The following is a 17,967-nucleotide window of genomic DNA, read 5'->3' on the forward strand; positions in this document are numbered from 1 at the left end:
AGAGCGAGGCGGAGACAGAGGCAGAGAGAGACAGAGTAGTGGAGAGAGAGAGGCAGGGAGAGAGAGGCAGAGAGAGACAGAGGGCGGATAGAGAGAGGCGGAGAGAGAGGCGGAGAGAGAGAGGCAGAGAGAGAGAGAGAGGCGGTGAGAGAGAGGCAGAGAGAGACAGAGAGGCGGAGAGAGAGGCGGGGAGAGAGAGGCGGAGAGAGAGAAGCAGAGAGAGACAGAGAGGCGGAGAGAGAGAGGCGGGGAGAGAGAGGCGGAGAGAGGGGTGGAGAGAGAGAGGCAGAGAGAGACAGAGAGGCGGAGAGAGAGAGGCGGGGAGAGAGAGGCGGAGAGAGAGAGGCGATAGTGTTGATGAAGAATCTATTGAACATAATGCAAAAATCCCCATCAAAATCTGACAGTTTTAACTACACATATCAGTGGTTTGGAATACGTCTCAATCCTGTACCGGCCTTTCACATCTGAGGTGGAAAATAGCAGAGCTACAGCGCTGTTTATCAGACTAGAAGACATCCCAAAAACCGGACTCTTTGCCAAATGTCTAAAGCTGTCATCAAGGCAAAGGGTGGCTACTTTGAAGAATCTCAAATTTAAAATATATTTTGATTTGTTTAACACTTTTTTGGTTACTAATCAAATTCAAATCAAATGTATTTATATATCCCTTCTTACATCAGCTGATATCTCAAAGTGCTGTACAGAAACCCAGCCTAAAACCCCAAACAGCAAGCAAAGCATGTGTAGAAGCACGGTTCCATGATTACATGTGTGTTATTTCATAGTTTTGATGTCTTAACTATTATTCTACAATGTAGAACATAGTAAAAATAAAGAAAAACCATGGAATGAGTATGTGTGTCCAAACATTTGGCTGGTACTGTATTTCCTGAGCTTTCTTATATCTCCTAGATATAGGACAGACACATTAAAACCTTCTGTTTTGACATGATGAATGTGTTATTTAATGTGTTTCTATTAGTTTTAGTAGTAAAGGCCAAATTCAATACTTTATCAAAACCTTTTTTACATTATTTTACATTACCTGAAAGAGCCCCCAATGCCTTAGACATTTAGAGGTTAAGCAGAAAGCAATTGCAGGATGAAACAGGTAGAAGCTAAAGAGGATCATATGTTTAATTCATCAAAACCAATGGTGCTGAAATGTGATGAAAGGGTCAGCTGTTTGAACTGAAAGTGTTGTTGCACTAGAGGTCTGGGATGTGACAGGTCCTACTTGTATGTATCTACTGCTCTCTGGGTGTGATAACATCACAGTCACTTTATTTGCCAAGAACATTAACACAAACCCAGAGTGTGACTTAGTGACCAGGTGCTGCCAGCAACAGACAACGCACAGACAGAGTACAGACACGCAGTCAACATAGTCAACAGCATCATACACAATATAAATACAGAAAACAGACAGCTCTGGAGAGTGAAACTGCTGATGTAAAAAGGGATTGATAATCAAATTCTGATGGATTCCTTTATTGATAGACAACTGCTTTCAAGAACACACACACACACAATATCCACCAAAATGATTTCAGAGAATTAACTCTTTGTGAAGTGCCAGATCATTTTGTTATCATATTAATATTCTATAAATGGTCACAAAAAAATCTAATTCAAGTTAAACAGAATCAACTAGTTAAAGACTGCCAGTTATTGAGGAGCAGTTAAACATTAGGACAGGATGTAGTAACATACAGCACAGGAAGCACTCCTGGATGCCAGCAGAACAACAGAGGTGATTCTTATTGTCTCAGTTGATGTCAACAACGTTTTCTCATTCAGAGTATATAGTCAGTTCAGAGTGTCCTCTCCTTGCTCCAGGTGTCCACAACTGGCTTTGAAGTTGTGGTTGATGGAGGCAGATGCAGAGAGTCTGGAGTCCCCAGACAGCTTGGTGACGATGATGAGTTCCCCCCCATGCTCCCCCTTCCCTTCCTCCTCCCCTTCCTGATACTCAACCCCAGCCCCCCCCCTCCTGCTCCACCCATCCCTCCCTCCTCCACCAGTCCTTCCATCAGCGACCCCAGACTCTGTCTGATCCGGATGCAGAAGTTGGGACAGCTGAACGCGTACAGCACTGGGTTTAACACCGGGTTCAGGAAGGCAAAGGTTGTCGCCATTGGCAACCCCACCTCCACCAACACGACCTTGTTCGGCCAGTACTGGGCGGCAACCTCAATGAGGCAGAACACGTGATAGGGCGCCCAGCAGAGGGCGAACGTCGCGATGACTGATGTCACCATTTTGGTGAATCCACGGGATAGGCCGGGCTCGGTCCGTCTAGAAGACAACTTGATGGAGGTGGAGGTAGGGGTGGAGACTTTTGGGTTGGGGGTGGAGCTTTTGGTGTTTGTGTTGGGTTTTGACTCTCTGCGTTCCACGTTGGTAACAGTCAATGCCCCGGTGAGTCTACTACTGCTGTCCTTCCTCCTCTTCCTCCTCTGGCTCAGGCTGATGCCAAAGAGGGCGTAGCTCCCTGCAATCACCACTAGGGGGAGTAGGAACGCCAGGAACGTCTTGGACACGGCGGTCGCCGCCTGCCGTACCCTACAGTCCCTCTCTAGTGTCCCTGGCGACGAGTACAATCCAAAATGGTGGTAGCAGAGCTTCCTTCCGTCCGTCTTCTCCGTCACCGCCCGGAACAGGAAGTAAGGGAAGGTGTTGGCCGCCGCCCACAACCAGCCCAAAGCACACACCTTGGAAGAAGAGAAAGAAGATTAGAAGATGACTTTATTGTTCAGTGCATGGATGTCTCGCAGAAACTTGTCTTCTGCTTTATGCACTTTAGACATAGCTATTGTTAAAGTGTCTACAATATTACCACTACGGGCAACACCCTATTGCAGATTAAACACGGAGACACTGTAAACACTCACAGGTCATCATAATACATTATATAATTACATCATCAATGTACGAAAACAGAACTAATGACGTTACAAAACTAATGATGTAACAGAACTAATGACATAACAGAACTAATGACGTAACAAAACTAATGACATAACAGAACTAATGACGTAACAGAACTAATGACATAACAGAACTAATGACGTAACAAAACTAATGACGTAACAGAACTAATGACATAACAGAACTAATGACGTAACAAAACTAATGATGTAACAGAACTAATGACATAACAGAACTAATGACGTAACAGAACTAATGACTTAACAGAACTAATGATGGAACAGAACTAATGACATAACAGAACTAATGACGTAACAAAACTAATGACGTAATAGAACTAATGACGTAACAAAACTTATGACGTAACAGAACTAATGACGTAACAAAACTAATGACGTAACAGAACTAATGACGTTATAAAACTAATGACGTAACAAAACTAATGACGTAACAGAACTAATGACATAACAGAACTAATGACGTAACAAAACTAATGACGTAACAGAACTAATGACGTAACAAAACTAATGACGTAACAGAACTAATGACATAACAGAACTAATGACGTAACAGAACTAATGACGTAACAAAACTAATGATGTAACAGAACTAATGACATAAGAAAACTAATGACGTAACAAAACTAATGACTTAACAGAACTAATGATGGAACAGAACTAATGACGTAACAGAACTAATGACGTAACAAAACTAATGACGTAACAGAACTAATGACATAACAGAACTAATGACTTAACAGAACTAATGACGTAACAGAACTAATGACGTAACAAAACTAATGACGTAACAAAACTAATGACGTAACAGAACTAATGACATAACAGAACTAATGACTTAACAGAACTAATGATGGAACAGAACTAATGACGTAACAGAACTAATGACGTAACAAAACTAATGACGTAACAGAACTAATGACATAACAGAACTAATGACTTAACAGAACTAATGATGTAACAGAACTAATGACGTAACAGAACTAATGACGTAACAGAACTAATGAGATAACAGAACTATTGACCTAACAGAACTAATGACGTAACAGAACTAATGACGTAACAGAACTAATGACGTAACAAAACAGAAAGCAAAACCTTCCAGGCGGCGCTAATGGAGCGGTGGTTCTGGCTCCAGACGGGCCGCGCCACCAGGAGACAGCGGTCCAGAGAAATGGCCGCCAGGAGGAAGGCTGACACAAACATGTTGAGGAAGAAGACTGAGGACTGGGCCGTACACAGCGGACCTAGAGGATAGGATCAAGTTTATTGTTCCCGAAGGGAAAACAGTGCTGCTGTATAGTAAACAACAATGGCGTATCTCATGTGGGGCCGAGTGGCGAAGCAGTCTAAGGCGTCACTACAGACCCGGGTTCAATCACGGGCTGTATCACAACCGGCCATGATCAGGAGTCCCATCGGGCGCCGCACAATTGGCCCTGCGTCGTCTGGGTTAGGTGAGGGTTTGGTCGGGGTAGGCCGTCATTGTAAATAAGAATTTGTTGTTAACTGACTTGCCTAGTTAAATACAGGTTAAATAAAAAATGTGACACATACACTATTATTTAGCATATCTATCTATACACTACATGACCAAAAGTATGTGGACACCTGCTCATCAAACATCTCATTCCAAAATCATGGACATCAATATGGAGTTGGTTCCCTATTTGCTGCTATAACATCCTCCACTCGCACGGGGGCATTGTCATGCTGATACAGCAAAGGGCCTTCCCCAAACTTTTTCCACAAAGTCAGAAGCACAGAATTGTCTAGAATGTAATTTTATGCTGTAGCGTTAAAATTTCCCTTCACTGGAACTAAGGGGCCCGAACCATGAAAAACAGCCCTAGACCATTATTCCTCCTCCACCAAACTTTACAGTTTGCACAATGCATTGGGGCAGGTAGTGTTCACCTTGCATCTGCCAAACCCAGCAGGGCAGAAATTTGACACTGACTTGTTGGAAAGGTGGCATCCTATGACATTGCCACGTTGAGCTCTTCAGTAAGGCCGTTCTAATGCAAATGTCTATGGAGATTCCATGGCTGTGTGCTTGATTTTATAAACCTGTCAGCAACGGGTGTGGCTGAAATAGCCAAATACACTCATTTGAAAGGGTGTCCACATACTTTTGTGTATGTAGTGTACATTACCAATACCCATGTCATACATATATTGTACATACCGTATACATATATATTTAATGCACACTCTGTCAGTGGCTTACTAGTTTAGCTCCTACGTTTTTCTGTTAATGTATTTCAATGTAGGCGTACCTATAGACACAACAATGGAGAGGCTGATGTCATAAAGCCCCTAGTCATCAGAATGGCAGAATTTGTCAGCCATTTTATCTGGGACCCGCTATTACTAGGACGTCACATAGAAGAATTCACATCTACCCAACGCAGCGGTTAGAAAAGAAAATGCCTGAGCGGAGTTCCAACCTCTGGATTTGAGCAGAGAAGGAAGTTAGGTTGAATTAGCTATATCCCGGAAAACCGGATGCACCTGGTTGTTGGCAACTGCGCTAACGGCGACTGATATATGGTCTATGGGCATACCTCCCAGCTCCCAGCTGTGAGAGGAGTGCAGGTAGTGTGTAAAGAGAGGGAGGGTCAGCGTAGCCAGGAAGTCTGACAGGGCCAGGTTGAGAACCCAGACAGAGGCCACGGTCCTGTGAAGAAAAAAGAAGGGAATTCACGTTATTCCCAATGTTACTCCTGTCCCTCCGGACACCACACACACTGTCTACGCAGAAAACACTACACTGAGACAACCTGTGAACCAGGGTAGGATTGAAAGCAGCCAATTCAGGAAGTAAACTAAAATTACAATTCAATAGTATAAAATAATTACATTCATTTTCAGTAACTTCTCAATAAACTGAAAAGCAGAAGCTATTTCTTTCAGATGTTTTTACATTTCTGCATTATTTATTCAAATCACTTCCTGAATTGACTGCCTTCATTTAGAATTGAGCCAAACCCTGCTGTGAACACACGCACACACACACACAGTAACCCCCCCACCCCCACCACACACACAAAGAAACCCCCCACCACATACATACACACAGCAACACCCCACCACACACACACACAGCACTCCCCCACCACACACACAGCACTCCCCCCACCACACACATACAGCACCACCCCACCACACACACACACAGCAACCCCCCCCCCACACACACACAGCACCCCTCCCACCACACACACACAGCACCCCCCCCACCACACACACACAGCACCCCCCCACCACACACACACAGCACCCCCCCACCACACACACACAGCACCCCCCCACCACACACACACAGCACCCCCCACCACACACACACAGCACCCCCCCCCCCCACCACACACACACAGCACCCCCCCACCACACACCACCAGCCAACCTACCGGCGGCGCAGGCGGAAGCCGAGCACCCAGAGGACCAGAGCGTTCTCCAGGATACCCAGACAGGAGACCAGCCCGTGGACACACACCACCACCAGGTTGACCCCCGTGTTGTTGTTTACAGAGTGGTCCAGCATGGTCTGGAGGAGAGGACAGACCGCAGAGGAGGAGGAGTTGAACATCCTGGAGGAGAGTGATGAGGAAGTGGAGGAGAGTTGGAAGTCTTGGCTCTGGAGGGAAAGAGAGAGGGAGGGAGGGATGAATGGGTTGTATATATGCTGTTGTAGAAAGGGCAGACCAGAGAGGAGGAGGAGTTAGACATTATGGCTCTGGAGAGAGTGAGAGAGAGGGGAGGGGAGAGAGAGAGAGAGGGAGGAGAGAGAGGGGAGAGAGAGACAGAGAGACACAGATAAGGACAAAGAGAGAGTGACAGAAAGAGAGAAATAGTGAGGGAGAGAGAGTGACAGAGAGGGGTGGGAAGAATTAGATGAGTGACATGTAATGTCATTGTGACATCTGGTGACATTAACCATGAGTCTGTTCCATGTACAGGCAGACAGACAGGTACCATACAGTACTGTGTGGGCAGAAATCCACTACTGGGCCTATATTTTTTCCATTAAATGAAATAATCCACTTATGGCTTGTAAATAGGGTACTCATGACTCATGACATTAACTGTGATTACACTCATCTACAGTATTAACAACTTTAAGATCTTCATCATTGATGTGGGGTGGTCCAAGTCTTTTCCTGTTTATGTGTTTTGGAACCCTTATTATCCTGCTTGCAAAACCTTACTGGGAAGAATACTGTACTAAACAATGGCAAGTATTGTAGTCCTTCATGGGAATGACTGTGCCAACTGATTGCTCACACCTGTTACTGTTACTGCAAGTTTGGATGGCTGTTTCTTAAGCTTACTGTATGTTTTACATCCAAAAAAGTTTTCGCGTATATTCTGAAAACATTTTGTGATGTCTTTATTAGTATTGGTCTTCGGCTGTTTGTGCACATACATTTTTTTCGTTAGGGTTAGGGTTAGGAAACTGAAGTCATTGGTGATTGGTCAGAAGTACTACTCCTAGTAGGAGTGGGGGAACATGAAGTGTTACGTAGATGTAAATTTGCGCAACTAAGACCTTTTCGGCTAAAACGTCCAAATTAATGACAGATTTCTTGATTTAGCTTAGATTAATTTTGAGGAAGTGTTTCTGGCTATGCTGTTTCTGGCTATTTCTGGCTATGCTGTTGCTACGGTGTCTCAAGAGGGACAAACAACAGTAATATTGCTGCTTTTTTCAAATTTTACAAGCGAAGGTCTTCAGGGAGTATGAGACAGCCGCTTCGCCTAGCCAAGTTCTGCTAGGAGCAAACCAAATATATGTATGTGGCCGCCTTTAGTCCTACTGGAATATCTTTGGGGTTTCATCATGTGGATTATTTATTTTGGACATCTGTATACTGACTGACCAGAACTGGTGACATCCATACTTTTACAAATTATTTGCTGCTGGAATCATTGGAATTTCAGTCCTGATGGATTTTGAACAGAATTGAATGTAACATTTTAATTCATTGGAAGACAGACATTGTTGCCTAATTGCACCAGTGAGTTGATTTAATTTAGTGAGTCAGTGACACAGACACAGTCATGCACATCTGCACGTCCGCACGCTCAGAGACAGACCCATAGTCAGAGAAGAAGACAGAGAGGAGCATGATCACACTTTGCTCTCGAGAACCCATGGCACTAACGAGGCATTCTGCCTTATCCCAAGGGTTGTCAGCTGTGAGCTCTCCTTATCCGTTTGAACTATAGAAACGTCCGTAATCATTGGTTCCGATACAGTTTTAACTATAGAAACGTCATTGGTTGCGATACGGTTTCAACTGTAGAAACGTCCATAATCATTGGTTGCGATACGGTTTTCGAAACATATGAAACTCATGTTCCATATCAGCAATAAATAATCCTTCAAATAAGGAAGAGACACTTAACGTAGCAGGTTAGCACAGATCCATACAGCTGTGTGCCTCCAGCCGGCCGACTACACTTCCTCTACACTTCCTCTACACTTCCTCTCCAGTTAGCTTACACACAGGTTTTGGAGCTAGAGGGCTAATTAACACAGGTGGTCGTCTGTCTTCCATCTGTCTTTCTGTAAACCAGCACTGTAACGTGGCGATGTGGCTGTGTGGGAACACTTACCGTAACACTGTGAAGTTTTTTTTCCTTTCTTTCTCCCGCTTGTGTCTATGAATGACTGTGATGGATAGACATATGGTGGTGGTGGTGGTCAGTGGAGTGGTCCTACACTATGATAGATAGATAGATAGATAGATAGATAGATAGATAGATAGATAGATAGATAGATAGATAGATAGATAGATAGATAGATAGATAGATAGATAGATAGATAGATAGATAGATAGATAGATAGATAGATAGATAGATAGATAGATAGATAGATAGATAGATAGATAGATAGATAGATAGATAGATAGATAGATAGATAGATAGATAGATAGATAGATAGATAGATAGATAGATAGATAGATAGATAGATAGATAGATAGATAGATAGATAGATAGATAGATAGATAGATAGATAGATAGATAGATAGATGGTGGTGGTGGTCAGCGGAGTGGTCCTACACTATGATAGATAGATGGTGGTGGTGGGGGTCAGCGGAGTGGTCCTACACTATGATAGATAGATGGTGGTGGTGGTCAGCGGAGTGGTCCTACACTATGATAGATCGATGGTGGTGGTGGTCAGCGGAGTGGTCCTACACTATGATAGATAGATGGTGGTGGTGGTGGTCAGCGGAGTGGTCCTACACTATGATAGATAGATGGTGGTGGTGGTGGTCAGTGGAGTGGTCCTACACTATGATAGATAGATGGTGGTGGTGGTCAGTGGAGTGGTCCTACACTATGATAGATAGATGGTGGTGGTGGTCAGTGGAGTGGTCCTACACTATGATAGATAGATGGTGGTGGTGGTCAGTGCAGTGGTCCTACACTATGATAGATAGATGGCGGTGGTGGTGGTCAGTGGAGTGGTCCTACACTATGATAGATAGATGGTGGTGGTGATTGGAGTGGTCCTACACTATGATAGATGGTGGTGGTGATTGGAGTGGTCCTACACTATGATAGATAGATGGATAGATAGATGGTGGTGGTGGTGGTGATTGGAGTGGTCCTACACTATGATAGATAGATGGTGGTGGTGATTGGAGTGGTCCTACACTATGATAGATGGTGGTGGTGATTGGAGTGGTCCTACACTATGATAGATGGTGGTGGTGATTGGAGTGGTCCTACACTATGATAGATAGATGGTGGTGGTGATTGGAGTGGTTCTACACTATGATAGATAGGTGGTGGTGGTGATTGGAGTGGTCCTACACTATGATAGATAGATGGTGGTGGTGATTGGAGTGGTCCTACACTATGATAGATAGATGGTGGTGGTGATTGGAGTGGTTCTACACTATGATAGATGGTGGTGGTGATTGGAGTGGTCCTACACTATGATAGATAGATGGTGGTGGTGATTGGAGTGGTCCTACACTATGATAGATGGTGGTGGTGATTGGAGTGGTCCTACACTATGATAGATGGTGGTGGTGATTGGAGTGGTCCTACACTATGATAGATGGTGGTGGTGATTGGAGTGGTCCTACACTATGATAGATAGATGGTGGTGGTGATTGGAGTGGTCCTACACTATGATAGATAGATGGTGGTGGTCAGTGGAGTGGTCCTACACTATGATAGATAGATGGTGGTGGTGATTGGAGTGGTCCTACACTATGATAGATAGATGGTGGTGGTGATTGGAGTGGTCCTACACTATGATAGATAGATGGTGGTGGTCAGTGGAGTGGTCCTACACTATGATAGATGGTGGTGGTGATTGGAGTGGTCCTACACTATGATAGATAGATGGTGGTGGTGATTGGAGTGGTCCTACACTATGATAGATAGATGGTGGTGGTGATTGGAGTGGTCCTACACTATGATAGATAGATGGTGGTGGTGATTGGAGTGGTCCTACACTATGATAGATAGATGGTGGTGGTGATTGGAGTGGTCCTACACTATGATAGATAGATGGTGGTGGTGATTGGAGTGGTCCTACACTATGATAGATAGATGGTGGTGGTGATTGGAGTGGTCCTACACTATGATAGATAGATGGTGGTGGTGATTGGAGTGGTCCTACACTATGATAGATAGATGGTGGTGGTGATTGGAGTGGTCCTACACTATGATAGATAGATGGTGGTGGTGATTGGAGTGGTCCTACACTATGATAGATAGATGGTGGTGGTGATTGGAGTGGTCCTACACTATGATAGATAGATGGTGGTGGTGATTGGAGTGGTCCTACACTATGATAGATAGATGGTGGTGGTGATTGGAGTGGTCCTACACTATGATAGATGGTGGTGGTGATTGGAGTGGTCCTACACTATGATAGATAGATGGTGGTGGTGATTGGAGTGGTCCTACACTATGATAGATGGTGGTGGTGATTGGAGTGGTCCTACACTATGATAGATAGATGGTGGTGGTGATTGGAGTGGTCCTACACTATGATAGATAGATGGTGGTGGTGATTGGAGTGGTCCTACACTATGATAGATAGATGGTGGTGGTCAGTGGAGTGGTCCTACACTATGATAGATAGATGGTGGTGGTGATTGGAGTGGTCCTACACTATGATAGATAGATGGTGGTGGTGATTGGAGTGGTCCTACACTATGATAGATAGATGGTGGTGGTGATTGGAGTGGTCCTACACTATGATAGATGGTGGTGGTGATTGGAGTGGTCCTACACTATGATAGATAGGTGGTGGTGGTGATTGGAGTGGTCCTACACTATGATAGATAGGTGGTGGTGGTGATTGGAGTGGTCCTACACTATGATAGATAGATGGTGGTGGTCAGTGGAGTGGTCCTACACTATGATAGATAGATGGTGGTGGTGATTGGAGTGGTCCTACACTATGATAGATAGATGGTGGTGGTGATTGGAGTGGTTCTACACTATGATAGATAGATGGTGGTGGTGATTGGAGTGGTCCTACACTATGATAGATAGATGGTGGTGGTGATTGGAGTGGTCCTACACTATGATAGATAGATGGTGGTGGTGATTGGAGTGGTCCTACACTATGATAGATGGTGGTGGTGATTGGAGTGGTTCTACACTATGATAGATAGATGGTGGTGGTGGTGGTGAGTGGAGTGGTTCTACACTATCACATAATTGAATTTCCAAGGGGAAATCAACAAGATCCATGATCTCACAATACTTTTGGACAGATGTTATTTTTTTTTAAATGCTCCGTAGTTTAGAATTTTAGTGGCACCCAGAGACCTAACAACTGGGGAGAGTTAACAGAGACCTAACAGCTGGGGAGAGTTAACAGAGAGCTAACAGCTGGGGAGAGTTAACAGAGACCTTACAGCTGGGGAGAGTTAACAGAGACCTAACAGCTGGGGAGAGTTAACAGAGACCTTACAGCTGGGGAGAGTTAACAGAGACCTAACAGCTGGGGAGAGTTAACAGAGACCTTACAGCTGGGGAGAGTTAACAGAGACCTAACAGCTGGGGAGAGTTAACAGAGACCTAACAGCTGGGGAGAGTTAACAGAGACCTAACAGCTGGGGAGAGTTAACAGAGACCTAACAGCTGGGGAGAGTTAACAGAGACCTTACAGCTGGGGAGAGTTAACAGAGACCTAACAGCTGGGGAGAGTTAACAGAGACCTAACAGCTGGGGAGAGTTAACAGAGACCTAACAGCTGGGGAGAGTTAACAGCACGTTTCATTTGCTGTGGGCATTACTGTCAGTCCTCAAAAGATGAAATGACTCTACTGTTTGAGATTGTTTGAAATTTTCATCATGTTTTCTCATCAAAGTAGATACAAAACACCCATAGTCAGTGGATGATCTGATCTCTGTCAAAACATTTGTTTTATTCTGTCCTTGAAAACATTTGATTTTGTCTCATAAACTTTGAGACGAATTGATTATATTTACACATCTCACACTCTCTATTCTACCAATCCTAAAGCCTTTCATTGAGGTTGGCTGTGTGGTGGGATGGAGGCAGAAGTGCGCGCACCCCTTTTGGTCCCCGGGACTAGGATTGAGAAACACTGCCTTTGTACAATGTAAAAATGTCCATGACCTTGAGTGTCCATGACCCATCTAACTGTCTGCAACTGTACCAAGTAACCTGAATATGTAAATCATGACCCATCTAACTGTCTGCAACTGTACCAAGTAACCTGAATATGTAAATCATGACCCATCTAACTGTCTGCAACTGTACCAAGTCACCTGAATATGTAAATCATAACCCATCTAACTGTCTGCAACTGTACCAAGTAACCTGAATATGTAAATCATAACCCATCTAACTGTCTGCAACTGTACCAAGTAACCTGAATATGTAAATCATAACCCATCTAACTGTCTGCAACTGTACCAAGTAACCTGAATATGTAAATCATAACCCATCTAACTGTCTGCAACTGTACCAAGTAACCTGAATATGTAAATCATAACCCATCTAACTGTCTGCAACTGTACCAAGTAACCTGAATATGTAAATCATGTAATAACCTGAAACATGAAATATGCAAACTGGAAAAAGATCTACTCAGACAAAGAAATCAACAGCAGTGTGACAGTAAAAGGTGATTCAAGTATTTTTCTTACTCTGTATCTCTCGGGCTATGACGTGACTTCTTACTGTTGGCTACCGAGGAAGCAGGGAAGGAGTGTGTGACATGTTTTGACATGTTGTCACAGTGGGGAAAACCAAATATTTAAAAAAAAACTCCTTAAAAAGGTATGTTTTGACAGAGATCAGATCATTCACTGACTGTGGGTGTTTTGTATCTACTTTGATGAGAAAACATGATGAAAATTTCAAACAATCTCAAACAGTAGAGTCATTTCATCTTTGAGTACTTACAGTAATGCCCACTGCAAATGAAACATGTGCTGTTAACTCTCCCCAGCTGTTAGGTCTCTGTTTACTCTGATGATGTAGAAGTAGAGAAAACATGAGGAGTGTGTGAATATGAATCCCACCCCTCTACTATATATAGCCTCTTACTACTGTTGAAGCGCCACTTCCTGTCTCTATATCCTCCTCATGTATTCTCTAGCACTTCATTAGGAGTAGAATATCAGTGGATGATCTGATCTCTGTCAAAACATTTGGTTTTCCCTCCTGTGGCAACAACATGTCAGAACTTGTTGCTGAAGTATATCCCCTAGCTGCGTACCAGACCAGGTCTTGGTATGACTGAGCACTTGTGCAATTCTGACAGACAGAGCGTGTTAAAAACACACAGGCATGCAAAAGCCAAAGTCAGGGGGTGAAAGCCAGTGGTTTAAAGATACCATTTAATGTTTAAATCAGACTATGAAATCAACATAACAACAGTAGAACCGTGTCATGGCAAGTTCATTTGGGGTGAGGTGGGGATGGGATGGGGGGGGTGCGCACGCGGTTAGAGGTTAGATGTCAGCCAATCAGCATTGAAGGCAGCGTATATATAAAAAAATCTCACTTAGATTAAAACATATGAATATTAATTCTGTCACACAAGTCTTTCATCTCTCTCACCCCTCCCCCCCCCCCCTCCCCCAACACACACACTCCTGTCAAATTGTGGTATAAAGTACCCAGACTAAATACATGTTAGTATGCCATGCCTGTACATGAACAGCTAGACATCCTGGTTAGTTGACTTAAATAAATCCACCCACTCTGCAGCAACATGACATCACCCCTCTGGAACAACAACAACATGACATCACCACTCTGGAACAACATCACATCACCACTCTGGAACAATAACAACATGACATCACTACTCTGGAACAACATGACATCACCACTATGGAACAACATCCCATCACCACTCTGGAACAATAACAACATGACATCACTACTCTGGAACAACATCCCATCACCACTCTGGAACAATAACAACATGACATCACTACTCTGGAACAACATGACATCACCACTCTGGAACAATAACAACATGACATCACTACTCTGGAACAACATGACATCACCACTATGGAACAAAGTGACATCACTACTCTGGAGCAAGAGGACATCACCACTCCTGAACAAAGTGACATCACTACTCTGGAACAAAATGACATCACCACTCTGGAACAAAATGACATCACCACTCTGGAACAACATCACATCACCACTCTGGAACAACATCACATCACCACTCTGGAACAACATCACATCACCACTCTGGAACAACATCACATCACCACTCTGGAACAACATGACATCACCACTCTGGAACAACATGACATCACTACTCTGGAACAACATGACATCACCACTCTGGAACAACATCACATCACCACTCTGGAACAACATCACATCACTACTCTGGAACAACATGACATCACCACTCTGGAACAACATCCCATCATCCACACTTCTCCTAACCTGGCAGCAGCGTTGGAGAAGCTACTCTGAAAGTATAGTTTTACCAAGCTACAAATTTCTTCACACTGGAAGAGGATAAGCTACGGTAAAGCTACCCTTAAGAATAATATATACTGAACAAAAATGTAAATGCAACATGAAACAATTTTAACAATTTTAATGAGTTGCAGTTCATATAAGGAAATCAGTCAGTTGAAATAATTCATTAGGCCCTAATCTATAGATTTCATGACTGGGCATGGGAGCCAAACCCAGCCAACCATAATGAGTTTCTCCCCACAAAAGGGCTTTATAACAGACAGAAATACTTCTCAGTTTCATCAGCTGTCCGGGTGGCTGGTCTCAGACGATCCAGCAGGTGACAAAGCCGGATGTGGAGGTCCTAGGCTGGCGTGGTTACACGTGGTCTGCGGTTGTGAGGTCGGTTGGACGTACTCCCAAATTCTTTAAAACAACATTGTTGCCAGGGAATTGAATGTTCATTTCTCTACCATAAGCCACTTTTTATCGCTTATTGTACCAGGTAAGTTGACTGAGAACACATTCTCATTTACAGCAACAACCTGGGGAATAGTTACAGGGGAGAGGGATGAATGAGCCAGTCATAAGCTGGGGGTGATAAGGTGACAGTGTGAGGGCCACATTGGGAATTTAGCCAGGACACCAGTGTTAATACCCCTACTGTTACAATAAGTGCCATGGGATCTTTAGTGACCACAGAGAGTCAGGACACCCATTTAAAGTCCCATTCAAAAAAACAGCACCCTGCAATGTCCCCAATCACTGCCCTGGGGCATTGGAATATTAATTTTAGAACAGAGGAAAGAGTGGCTCCTACCAGCCCACCAACACCACTTCCAGCAGCATCTGGTCTCCCATCCAGGGACTGACCAGGACCAACCCTACTTAGATTCAGAGGAAAGCCAGCAGTGGGATGCAGGGTGGTATGCTGCTGGCTACCAATGCCCCCCAAGTTGCACCTGTGTAACGACCATGCTGTTGAATCAGCTTCTTGATATGCTACATCTGTCAGGTGGATAGATGATCTTGATAAAAGAGATATGCTCACTAACAGGGGCGTAAGCTTTTTTGTTCATTTGGAAAATTTCTGGTATCTTCTATTCAGCGCATGAAACACGGGACCAACACTTTACATGTTGCGTTTATATTTTTTGTTCAGTATAGTTTACTTCACTGAAAAAGTAGTTCACTACATCCAAAATACTCAGCGAAAGATTATCATATGTAAATCTGAAATGTCATACTATACAAATTGCAAGAACAGAACCCTTTGAGATCATCTGTTAACAGAACATGTAATTTAGCCTAAATAACTAAAAAAAACATGATTCGAGTGAGAATTTTCCAGTTCTGAAAGGAAATTCTTGCCTACTTCACCCATAAAGCAATTAACTACTGAAAACACTAACTAGATTTTAATTTACTATTTTAACTACCACCAAGCTACTGCAAAATGTACACTGCCTGGCATCCCTAATGAACTTCAGATGACGGAATACAGCACTGTACATGGTGTAGTGAGATTACAATGGCAGGATTGTGAGTTTGATTCCCATGGCCACCCACACGTACGCCTTGGATAAAAGCATCTGCTAAATGGCAGATATTATTGCATCATGTAATAGTTATTACATAACATCATGGTTCTCATTACAATAGGGTTATATTCAGTAGTTTATCAACCAGTTCATAGAAGAGCAGCCGGGTATCTAACGGGCCAGGGTGGAAATGCTACCAGATTTATATTAAATATTTGTGTTTTCTATATCTACAGATTGTTTATATGTTGTTCTAAATAGGTAGAATGAAAGTGGTACAATTCAGATTAATACTTGCTTATTAACAACACCTTAACACTGCTCTCCATAATACTGCTCTCTGGGAACTAACTACTGTTGATACTGAGACCTGGAATAATAACTAGTGTAGTCATACTAACTACTGTTGATACTGAGACCTGGAATAATAACTAGTGTAGTCATACTAACTACTGTTGATACTGAGACCTGGAATAATAACTAGTGTAGTCATACTAACTACTGTTGATACTGAGACCTGGAATAATAACTAGAGTAGTCTCTGTAAATGTAGCTACTGATGATGAGTTATCTCTGGTTACACTCACCAAGTAAACTGTAGTATTCTCAGTTGTAGGAGTGTTGTGTTCCTTCAGTCATTCCAGTATTCAGGTGGTTTGATTAAAGTCGTCCCCCTCCTCAGTGCATGGTGATCCTGCCCGCTCTGTCACAGACATCTATGGTTCCTGCTCTGTCTCTTTCTACTCCTCTGTCTCTTTCTACTCCTCTGTCTCTTTCTACTCCTCTGTCTCTTTCTACTCCTCTGTCTCTTTCTACACCTCTGTCTCTTTCTACTCCTCTGTCTCTTTCTACACCTCTGTCTCTTTCTACACCTCTGTCTCTTTCTACACCTCTGTCTCTTTCTACTCCTCTGTCTCTTTCTACTCCTCTGTCTCTTTCTACACCTCTGTCTCTTTCTACTCCTCTGTCTCTTTCTACACCTCTGTCTCTTTCTACTCCTCTGTCTCTTTCTACACCTCTGTCTCTTTCTACACCTCTGTCTCTTTCTACTCCTCTGTCTCTTTCTACTCCTCTGTCTCTTTCTACTCCTCTGTCTCTTTCTACTCCTCTGTCTCTTTCTACACCTCTGTCTCTTTCTACTCCTCTGTCTCTTTCTACTCCTCTGTCTCTTTCTACTCCTCTGTCTCTTTCTACACCTCTGTCTCTTTCTACACCTCTGTCTCTTTCTACTCCTCTGTCTCTTTCTACACCTCTGTCTCTTTCTACTCCTCTGTCTCTTTCTACTCCTCTGTCTCTTTCTACTCCTCTGTCTCTTTCTACACCTCTGTCTCTTTCTACACCTCTGTCTCTTTCTACTCCTCTGTCTCTTTCTACACCTCTGTCTCTTTCTACACCTCTGTCTCTTTCTACTCCTCTGTCTCTTTCTACTCCTCTGTCTCTTTCTACACCTCTGTCTCTTTCTACTCCTCTGTCTCTTTCTCTTACCCCGTTTCACACAGACACTCACTCATTATCTCAG

General features: G+C 43.5%; 1 protein-coding gene across 1 annotated transcript; it reads right to left on the minus strand.

Moving 5' to 3' along the window:
- Window positions 1-1,478: 1,478 nt before the first annotated feature.
- On the minus strand, window positions 1,479-17,928 carry LOC106610527 (prostaglandin D2 receptor 2). Its single transcript, XM_014209912.3, has 5 exons — window positions 17,036-17,928; window positions 6,365-6,591; window positions 5,519-5,631; window positions 4,050-4,198; window positions 1,479-2,717 (listed from the first exon to the last, which is right to left on the minus strand). The coding sequence occupies exons 2-5, from the start codon at window positions 6,541-6,543 to the stop codon at window positions 1,818-1,820; spliced, it is 1,341 nt and encodes a 446-aa protein (XP_014065387.3). The 5' UTR covers window positions 6,544-6,591; window positions 17,036-17,928; the 3' UTR covers window positions 1,479-1,817.
- Between the last annotated feature and the right edge of the window lie 39 nt (window positions 17,929-17,967).

Source organism: Salmo salar, chromosome 04 (genome assembly GCF_965601325.2).
Source record: "Salmo salar chromosome 04, fSalSal1, whole genome shotgun sequence".
NCBI classification, from domain to species: domain Eukaryota; kingdom Metazoa; phylum Chordata; class Actinopteri; order Salmoniformes; family Salmonidae; genus Salmo; species Salmo salar.